Below are 10,484 nucleotides of genomic sequence, written 5' to 3' on the forward strand. Positions count from 1 at the left end.
CCTTGCCCTTTCCCCGGTTTGTTTTTTTTTTTTTTTTTTTTTTTTTTTTTCTTTTCAGCAGCACAGCCAGGGTTACAAAATCGTGTCTGCCAAAAGCAGCTTGAGAAACACAGCCTGGGAAGAAGTGTTACAGGGTGGAAAGGGAAAGGAGGAATTCGATACCCGATTGGAAAACATCTAGCCTATGCTGAAACTCTTGTTTCAGAAGTTAAAAAGAAACAATGAGCTACTTTCTAGCACTGTTGTAATAAAACCGATAGTAACTAGTAAAATTAAATGTACAATGTAATGGAAGCAACTAAGGAAACCTGCTGCTGCTCAAGTCCTCTATACTATACTGCCCCAACCCTATTTAATTATTTACCTGACACTAAAATAGAGAAATAGTAACTAGTCTTGATTTATCTACGATTCAATTAAGGAACTGACCACCAGGCAATGTAGCATTGTTGCTAAGCAGGGTAGTCATGTCAAGAGAGTGATGAACCTGGTCATCAGTGATGGTCATGAGTGATGTCCTGGTCAGCAAAACTGCTTGGAACTGCCAAGATCAGAGGAGAAGTACGTAAAAGGTAATTTTGGCAGGGAGAGATTGCAACCACTGACTCGTTGACCACCTACCCAAATGATACCACTTACTCAAAAGCGAAAGATGGAAGAAGAAGAGTATGCACGCTAATTTACATGGGAAGCAAAGAAATCTTCACCAATCATTAGAGAGAATGACCATGAAAATGTATTAATTGTTTGAATATGTAATAATCAATGTATAAAAGTGGAGATTTTTGAAACTAAGGTGTGCTCCTTAGGTGTGCTGTGTTTTGGGATGAGCACCCCGTTTCTGTACATTAATGGAATAAACTTGGAAATACCTCTGCTCTGTGTGTTATTGGCTTGCACACTGGCTAAAGAACCCAGATTTGGGACAACACCACCTTCCAGCATTCCATTCTCACCTGTGAAGCAACCAGGCAGGAAGAGAAAGCGCATTTTCTGTGGGTCAGCCCTGCTGAAACGAGTTTGGGGGGACCCTTGCAGTGTGGCAGCAGAGCTGTGAGCCCCTCTGCTCCTGCCGGGGGTCATCCTTGTTGGATGGTGTGGCTCCGTAGGGCATGCAGGGGAAGCAGCGTGGCTATGAGATGTGGGATGCCAACCAGGCAATGTGCTGAGCTGGGCACAGCCTCAGCTCCTTAAGCACGCCAGCCAGTGTCCTGGAACTACCATAAACCTGTACACATAAACCAAACGGGACACCATCATAGAAACACTCCAAATAAATTGTCAGCCCTATGGAACACCTCCCTAGGAGCATCAAAATACTATTGGTGAGTTTTGGGGTGCTCTGCCTTATTTTTTCTCTGGAACTCTTCCCTTTCCACTTCACTGAGCTTCTTTTTATTTGCTTGCATTTCATATCCTGCTTTATTTCTCCACTGGCTTCTCTCCTCATTTTTCTTTCCCTGTTCTGTTAAGAAACAAAACAAAACAAAACAAATAAAATAGTGAGACCTATATTATCTATTCTTATCAGACATAATTATCAATACTTCAAAGATTGTTAGGATTGGGTCATAGCCAATTAGCATTACAAGAAATTTGTGTCTAGATAGTTACTTTTATTTTATTTTTGAGTCTGTATTAAAGCCTCACTCAGCAAACACTGAGGAGTGGGTAGAGGGTGGTGACGCCAATCTGTTTGGGATCAACCCCCTGTTCCCTAAAAAATGGGCCTCTCGGCCCTTTCAGAGAATTGAGCAGAGCTTGCGCTTTCTTCTCAAAGCCACGCAGCAGAGGAGAAGGGGGAAGAGGCCTGCTCCCACCTCCCCCTCCTTTTATGCTCTAGCCCGATGGTCAGCACACTCGCCCAGAAAGGGGGAGCACAGCTCTGAGTCCCCAGAAAAACACCCCCACGCAGGCTGCCAGAAGGCCTTAAGAGTGTGTTTGTTCTGTGTCTTTGCTCTGCCAAGGGCCTGAAATGGAAATTCAGAAGCCCCATTATAGCACATTATAACATTACGGACATCCTGTTAACACCTCTATATCCTGAAATGTGATGGGGCGCTTATCCTGTGCTAAGTCCGGTTTACTGAAGGGAAGGCACAGCCACTTTTTCTGCCTCTGAATTAAAAGAAATGGGTAGCTGCACTTTGAGAGGACATCAGTCCTTATGGTGAGTATTTGGACGTGCAGAGGGTGCCCCATACCCATCTCTCAGGGCCCTGAGGTGGAGGAAGACTCAGCCTCACCCAAACGCTCATCCTTTTGGGAAAAGTGGCTGTCTGAGTGATAGATGGAGCCACAAATATAGATGATGTGAGAACATTAAATCAGAAAGTAAAGGGCTACGGGGCCTTCCAGCAGGGCAGAGTGGGAGATGAAGTTTTCAGGGTCACAATTTCAGAGTCTTCTGCACGTCCTCCAAAATCTTTTGGCTCCGACCTGCAGCTAGTACCCGGCATGCAGAACCAAAGCAGAACTGTCAGTGCCGGTTTTGCTGTATGAATGTTTTGTTGGAGCCTGGGCTCTCAGGAGGACTTGCTGGTTTGAGTCATCTTTTGTGGCTGAAATACCACTCACACCCATGGCTCTTGTCTGTTGCTGGTTGGAGCCTATGTTGAACACCAGAAAACACAGAGTGTGAGCAGAGAATGTGCGCTCATTTTTTAGAAGGTGCTAAAAAATATTAATTTGTGTTAGGTGAGATTTTTGCCCAGGTAAACTGAGAGGAACTAGCCAAGGGCCCTTGGCACCAGAACCCCTCTGGTCCCACAGTAAACCCTGAGCCCCAGCTGGGGCAGAGAGTTACCAGAAGTGGCAGAAGCCCAAATCTTAGGAGCCGCCCCATCACATCACTTGGTGGGGCTCAGACACAACGTGAACAAAGCGTAACTCTCTCTGCCCAGGACACACATAAAGCAATACAGTTTCCCTCCTCCCAGCCAACTAAAAATACATCGTACTTATAAAGCATATTTCCTCTATGTACTTTTTTTAACCAAGCTTCAGCAGGAAAGAGAGGACTGTTTTTACACACGGTGTGCAGACAGAAATACTCCAGCCATAGGGGGTGAGAGCTGGCAGTGTCACAGTGAGTCTGAAATATAGCTGTGGCTCAGCTCTTGGCGACAGCCTGACTTCTACCCCCGGAGAATTTGCTTCTGGGCATCTATAACATATTTTTTCCTTTTCCCCCAAATCAGGGGTTAGGGGAAAGATGAACCACATGTGAGAATGACTCATTAACTGTCCAGGTGACCCACTGATGAGGAGAAAAAGTTGCTAATAAAAAGGTTCTGCCCCAGGGGTAGGGGAAATGATGTCCTGTGGCTTGTTTGTCTTTGAGTGCAGGCTGTAGCAAAGTACAGACTAGGCCAAAATAAGAATTTTTGAAGGTAATGGGTTATGTTTTTCATTCATAATACATAATGAAAGATTTGGGGTTATTGTGGGCTTTATGTTAATTTGTAAATTAACTGTATCTGTAGCACAGTATGTCTGTAATGTGAGTAATCAGAATGTGAAAATTATTGTCTGGTAACAGGCATAAGGAGACATGGCTTGGTTTGCTTGGATTTTTTAATGGGCTGGCATTTTTTTGTTCCTCCCTCCTAAATCTTAGTCTGATTTTTCTTTAATATTTAAATCTATAAAAACTACATAAAAACCCCACATGTTGATCTAGGGATGGATGTTCCTGTACATTGCAAACAGCTGTGCTGGAAGCTAACTGTGCTATCTAATCATAGATTAGAAATATTATTTAAATTAGTATTTTTGCCACTCCAATTGTAAAAGTACTCTAACTGGACTGAATTTCCTTAATCTTGAGTAAATAGATAGTAATTTCTGTTCCTCAGTCTGCATTGTGCTGTCCAAGTCAATTCTTCTTTTTCTTGGTGCAAAACACTTCCAGTACTCCCATAGCAGCTAGAGAATATCCTGTGGGCAATTAATTTAGAACTTTGTATGAGAACCGCTTGGAGTCTTTTGATATAAGGTGCTGTGGGCTGCAGGAATTTTTCTTTCATTTTAAGTCTAATAATTGAAAGATCTAACTTGATAATGGAAGATGTTAGAATACCAATTCCTCTTGGAAGAAGAGGCAGTCTTGGACTTAAGTTAGCTTTGAGGTAACATTTACGGTGTTTAAGAAAATCTTACTGACGAAGACCCACTGTGCCTCGATCCTGAATACATTCCAAGCAGCAGGGAAAAACCTCTTTTCTTTTGGGTTCTTCTTATATACTTTAATAAGCCTTTCTTGACAGGTTGTCAAACCACTCTGGTTTTATGAGGCCCCTCTCCTAAAAGGTAGGCTGTAAAAGGGTAGTAGTAGCTAAAATCTTAGCTCTGCTATTAATGAACTGTGGTGTGTGGTGCTCTTTCCTCAGGAAAAGAACAAGCTTTCTTCTTGATGTGGAGGAGCAGAAAGTGTAACTCACCTTGCTGTCATCTTCCCTTGCTATAAGTTGGCTGTAGCCCAAGCACCTGGGTAATTTGAAGATCTCCAGCCCTTTGTGTCTGCTTGCCATCAGAATGTCTGGACGTGGAAAGAAACACGCAGTGGCTGGCAAACCTGGACACACACCAAAGAAAACCAAATCAGCCAAGGCTGGTCTGCAGTTCCCCGTAGGTCGTGTCTACAGGCTCCTTAAAAGGGGGAACTACACTGACAGGATTGGTCCCGGTGCCGCCATCTACCTGGCTGCGGTGCTGGAGTACCTGAGCGCGGAGATCCTGGAGCTGGCGGGGAACGCTGCACGGGAAAACAAGAAAACAAGGATCCTGCCCAGGCACATCCAGCTGGCTGTGAGAAATGATGATGAGCTGAACAAGCTCTTCTCCTGTGTGATTATTGCTCAAGGAGGGGTTATGCCAAACATCCTTTCCCAGCTCCTTCCCAAGAAAACTGTTAGAGATGCTGTTCCTTCTCAGCAACAAGGTGGTAGCCAGTGAAACTTGCTTTTCCTGGTCTGGTCTGTGCACCTATGGATGATGGTGGGACTCAGTAGCATTAATTTGCATGTGTTTGCTTCTTTGTCAAGTATTTTTTCCTGCTAACTTTAATGCATTTTTAAAGCTTGTAATAAAGTTCCTAGAATGCAACACTGTTCTCCTTTCTTTTCTCAGCTCCCCTTCCAGGGGTGGAGGAACACAGTAAACGTCAAAAAAAAAAAAAAGTCTATCATACCACCCAAATAACTTAGTCAAGTACATGTTTACTTGTTATACCTGTTATAGGTAACTGTTGTGGAGCAGGCAGAGGAGTAAAGACACACCCTACCACTTGTGTTAGTGTGACCTTTTCCTTCGTCACAGATTCATAGTGCAATTAGGACAGGTTGCTTAACTCTGCTTTAGAAGTCAGTAACCCTGTGCTTTTAAAGTCTTATTGCTCGTAAAGCTGTAGTGAACAGCTACCTCTCTTTAGATTGTTCTGACATGATGCTAAACCTCTGTCTTGTCACAACAACCATAGATAGTTGTAGTCAGTTTAAAATTAGGTGCAATATTTGTGCTGTTGGTAGAAGTGACTCTCCTACTTCTGTCCATCAGTACAGAAAAACAGAAGCCTCCATATCCAAACAAGCCTCCAGGCCTTTGCTGACTAAGTCTTTGAAAGTTTTTCCCCCCATCGAAGTGCTTAGGGTTTCTCTGCTCATACTGGGTGCTGAGGTTTGCTGTTGAACTGGAAACTGGGGATCTGCTGCAGCTGCATTAGGATCAGTTGGCCGCCGAGGTGGTATCTCACAGATTTCATAGCATCTCACGCAAAGAAAACCTGGTTAGGACCAGCTTCCTAAACTGTAGCTGGAGCATGAACTTTTTATTTGAAAAAGATCTGCCTGTCCTGTTGAGTTTGATCTAGCTCCTTTGTCCCCTCAAGGCATGAGGGTGTCAGAGCCTACCGGCCAGGTTTTATGATGCTGACGGAAGTCAGAGCCGTCTGCCACTGAGCTAATGACTCACTCCAAGCTGTGCTTACACAGAAATGGGAAGAGAGGATACCTGACTGAGTGGCCACTGTGATTTCAGGGTGGTGGGCAGCCGGAACAGTCATTGCATGCTGCATTTTTTTTCAAGAGCAATTTGGTGAGATCTTGGCTGGCCTGCAATGAACTCAGTAAAGGGAGAAAAAGTGGAGAATGCTGTGGCAATGAGAAGGAAAAATGGGTGAGAGTAGATCTTAAGCTTTGTGCATATAGTAAAGATGTGCTGTATGTAACTATCCTTGTGCTGAGTGTTTAAACCTGTAAATGGGGGAGAAAAAGCTCTAAAGGAGATGCATGAGAAATGAACACGTGAAACTCAAATTATTTCCTCCATTTGACCATGACAAGGAAAAGTAGACTTTGGAACTATTATTTCTTTGGACCAAGCAAAAATCTAATGGTTTGTAGTAATGGTAGAAGACTCAAGCAAGGTACTAATTTTGTGCAGTTTTAAGCATGGGGCTTAGAGCACCCTTTGCTAATCTGGAGATCTGTGTGTCAGTCATCATGCTGCTCTTGGATGCAAGCTGCTCCTGTGAGCTCGCTCTGCACCACACCAAACAGACCCTACAAGGCATGGGCAGTGCTCAAGGAACTTCGAGGCATGCCTTCACCTGCCATTCTGTGTATGATAAAAGACACTGAGTGAGCTGTTTGGCCCTATCTCTACTGATACCCAAAGACAGAGTTTATGTTGCAGTACTGGTCCAATTCAAAAGTCAATTTTTTAAGTAGTTCTTTGATCGAGAACAATCTTGTTTACTATCTTCTAGCCAATAGTTCAACCCATTTGTAAATCAACCAGATAGCATAGTGATCTGAAAACACCCCTCTGGCTTCATCGTAAGAGAGGGTAGATGTCTCCTCGCACAGCTGCTCAGCAAAAGTTTCTGTTGGGCCAGAGCTCAACTTTCCAGCACTTGTGTATTGAAGGAAAAAAAAATTATTCAGCTGTCACCACACCCTTGACCCTAGAAAGGACATACTCTGCCTTGCAACACAGCTATCTATGACTTTGGAAAAAAACTGGACTGTGTGACAGATGGGGACAAGTCCCAGAAGAAGGAGAACCCACTGTCAGAGGTCTTGAGCTTCCTCAGGCTCTGCAGCATGGTCACAAAGCAGCTTGGCCACTGCTGGCGGCACAAAGGACAGTGGTATAGGTCACTGGGTTTAATTCTTGACGACCGCAGCAAGGTGAGGTGTGCCTCCTTCCAGCTGTAATAAATGAACTGCCAGAGATACTGCAGTTCTCTGAGACAGTAAATATTAGGCTTGTTTTCAGAGGAGATCAGCTAACAAGGTACTAAGCAGCTCTACAAGGAGTAGTAACAGATTCTCGTGCTCTCAGGGACTGTACTGAGTTGCCTTTGTGTTGAGACCTTGATTGTTTTTTATTTTGAGTGGCTGAATCATTGCTCACTCAGGTGGAATTAAATTATGCAAGAGCTGGTAATGAGATGGCTGCCACTGTGGAGCTTAAAAGGGAGCAGCTCTTGCCAGGTGTTGTAGTTTGGGTAGTGTTGGAAAAAAGAGGTGAAGTCAGTAACTTCTTTAGGTGGGAGTTTGTTCTTAAGAAATGGCAGAATGCTTTCTTGGTGTTAGATAAACTTCTGAGTGAAATAACAGTTTTGTAAGTTCTGTGATTGTTATAAGGCTGCTTAAGGGGGCTTTTAATTTTTTTTTAATTTATTTACTTGTATAGGGTATTTTTAAAAGCTTGTCTTGCTAATGCCCACAAAAATCTCCTAAAAGAACTTTTAATTGTATTTTCAAGCACTTCAATTCTATACTTGATTTAGCTCCTCCTCACATCTGGGCAGAACTTCTAATTACTTAAAAGCAGCTAATGATTAAAACTTGAGAACAAGTCTAGATGCAAGAGCAGGATTTTCCTGTGTTTGTTTTGTGGTTGTTTTGTCTTATGCATTTAACAGTAATTGGTACTTTTCCATACCAGAGACTTTATGTCAGTAATAAGCAATGGGGCTTGTTAGAATGGATGCAATACCATATAAGAAGATGCTTCTTGTGCATTTGTAGTAGCCTGGTGCACAGTGTGTTACAGCACAGCAATTTCAGCATATAGCGTAAAAGAAAGCTTCTCTTCTTTCCTTAAGTTTTCTTCCTGAGTGTGGCCTGTTATCTTGCAGCAATAGGTCCCCTTACTTGTCGAAGACAACATCCATTTGAAGTGGTTTCCAGTAGACGAAGTTCTTGTCTGTTGTTCTTGCTTCAGACAAAGATACGAATTTCCAGCTCTGGCTTTCACAAGGTCACTGCAGAAACTGCTTAGGTTCTTGTCAGGGGTAAGTTCAATGAAGCTTCCCTGCAGGGTGTCTGAACACTTGTAATTATCTTGAAGCCTAGTTTTCTTAACCTTTTTCCTTAACAGCAGTCCTCCTTTGATACTAGGTCAGAAGACCGTGTTCCTAAGTTCTACCTTACTCTCTTGAAAAGTTTTGGAAATCTAGCAGATGGCTGACCTGCTGCTCTCACTGAGCTTGTAGGTGCCTCTTGGCTGGAAACTTGTCAGGGTCTCCTGGAGCAGCAGCCTGACCCATCTGCTCCTTCAGATGAAAGTATGAAAAGCTAGCAAACTTTCCGAGAGGGGAAAACTGACTTGTGAGTGAATTAGAAAGGCAGTGAAATGAAGAGAAAGGAAGGACTTAAATGCTCAGTTTCTGTGTCTGTTGTTTTGGGTTTTTTTTATTTTATTTTTAATTTTTCTCTTTTTATACTAGATTGATGTCAGAATGTCTGAAAGTGAGAATACCACGAAACTCCTTGAGCCAAAGAAAACCAGATCAGCCAAGGCTGGTCTGCATTTCCCTGTGGGTCGTGTCTACAGGCTCCTTAAAAAGGGAAACTACACTGATAGGATTGGTCCCAGTGCCGCCATCTACCTGGCTGCGGTGCTGGAGTACCTGAGCGGGGAGATCCTGGAGTTGGCAGGGAATGCTGCACGGGAAAACAAGAAAACGAGAATCCTGCCCAGGCACATCCAGCTGGCTGTGAGAAATGATGATGAGCTGAACAAGCTCTTCACCTGTGTGACCATCGCTCAAGGAGGGGTGTTACCTAACATTCTTCCTGAACTTCTTCCAAAGAAGACCACCTCACTTAAACCGCCCCGCAAATATGTCCAGTCACAGGAGTTCTAGCTGCCACAAGGCTCTTGACCTTATGGTGCTAACACTGGCTTTCTCCACAGCTCCATTTTTTATGCTGATTGGCGTTTTTAGTCTAAATTTATGTGTGTGTGTGTGTACAACTGTGCACGTCTGAAAAGCTGCTGAAGATGAGGGTGCTAGTTGGGTTTCCCTAGCTATATCCTTCAAAAGAAAAAAGTCAACAGACTACTACTATGAATAAATAAGTGTGGAAAGGTTCATATCCTTCTTATCGCCTTCTACAAAATATTTGGTGCACCAAACAGAAGATTTTATTTGAGAGTGCAGTTATCTAAGGAAACCTTTTCTATGGTCTTTAAAGCTTGTATCTCCATGTGCATGGTTGGAATCTCCTTATTCAGTATGTATAGAAGTCTGCTTCATCTGACTGCTTCAGACCTTATTGTGGACACAGTTGACTTTGGGGTAAGTAGATGCACCTGAGAAACTTAAACTGGACTGCCTTATAATGACAGTGAAGCTGATGACTTATCTTCTCTAACATTTGGATACGGAGGTAGGGCTGTGCTGTAGTGTCAGAGTGTCACTGCACATACCTTGGTTCAAAGATGGTGTTGGAATTGTCCTCTGAGTTTTTGCATTGGTGGAGTGTAATCCAAGGAGTCTTCTACAGATGGTATATAAACCTTGTCAGTGCTTGAGCCTTAAGGATCTTCTAGAAACTCTTCTTTAAAATTAATCCAAATATAATTGCTACTTCTCTGGTACTGAGAATGTCCTTAACTGCTTTGAGGATTGTACCATTAGGGTCCAGATCAAAGAAACCTCTGTGTTCAAAGGCAATCCATGAAGTGGCCTTTTCCAGGACCTTCCAAAACCTTTATCTTCCACCTATGCAGCTTGAAAGGCTACTTAAGCACTATTAGATTTGCACTCTGGATTGCAATGTTATGGTGGACACACACTAGTATTAATTGTTTTGTTGTGCTTCAGAAAGCTGTTTAACAGCTTCACCAGCAGGATGTCACTCGAGCTTTATAAGTGCATTATTAGGTATTTGAATTATTCTACTCATAACACAGAACAGGAAGGCCCAAGTGTCTGCCAGCTTCAGATATATTAATCCAGCCAGGTAAAAAGGTTATTTAGAGAACTGCCTCAAGACTGGTCCTACCAGCCCACAGTCTGGCAGCCTCTGTTTCCTATATCTGCCCCATAGTAATCCATATTACTCTGCTGCTTTCTCTAGTGTAACTCAAATATCTCCCTGGTTTTCCAGTCCTGTGAGAATTGGGGCCTTTTGAAGAATGGGCTGCAGAGAGTTCACCCATTTGTATAGGCGGGTTAGGGAATATAA

The 10,484-nt window shown here is 43.2% G+C and overlaps 2 protein-coding genes across 2 annotated transcripts in view; one reads left to right on the forward strand and one right to left on the reverse strand.

Annotated features, from left to right (window-relative positions):
• The window catches only part of PDCL3 (phosducin-like 3), a 12,642-nt gene extending 8,110 nt beyond the window's left edge, over nt 1–4,532 (reverse strand). The window contains exon 1 of the mRNA XM_009883123.1: nt 4,443–4,532. Within this exon, the coding sequence (XP_009881425.1) occupies nt 4,443–4,532 (90 nt within the window). The remainder of the gene's footprint in view (nt 1–4,442) is intronic.
• Nucleotides 4,533–4,536: 4 nt separating this feature from the next.
• On the forward strand, nt 4,537–9,157 carry LOC104284756. The gene is made up of 3 exons (XM_009883124.1): nt 4,537–4,942; nt 6,997–7,190; nt 8,738–9,157. Exons 1-3 carry the CDS (start codon nt 4,537–4,539, stop codon nt 9,155–9,157), a joined length of 1,020 nt encoding a protein of 339 aa, XP_009881426.1.
• The last annotated feature ends 1,327 nt before the right edge of the window (nt 9,158–10,484 follow it).

This window comes from Charadrius vociferus, unplaced genomic scaffold, assembly GCF_000708025.1.
Source record: "Charadrius vociferus isolate BGI_N301 unplaced genomic scaffold, ASM70802v2 scaffold92, whole genome shotgun sequence".
NCBI lineage: Eukaryota > Metazoa > Chordata > Aves > Charadriiformes > Charadriidae > Charadrius > Charadrius vociferus.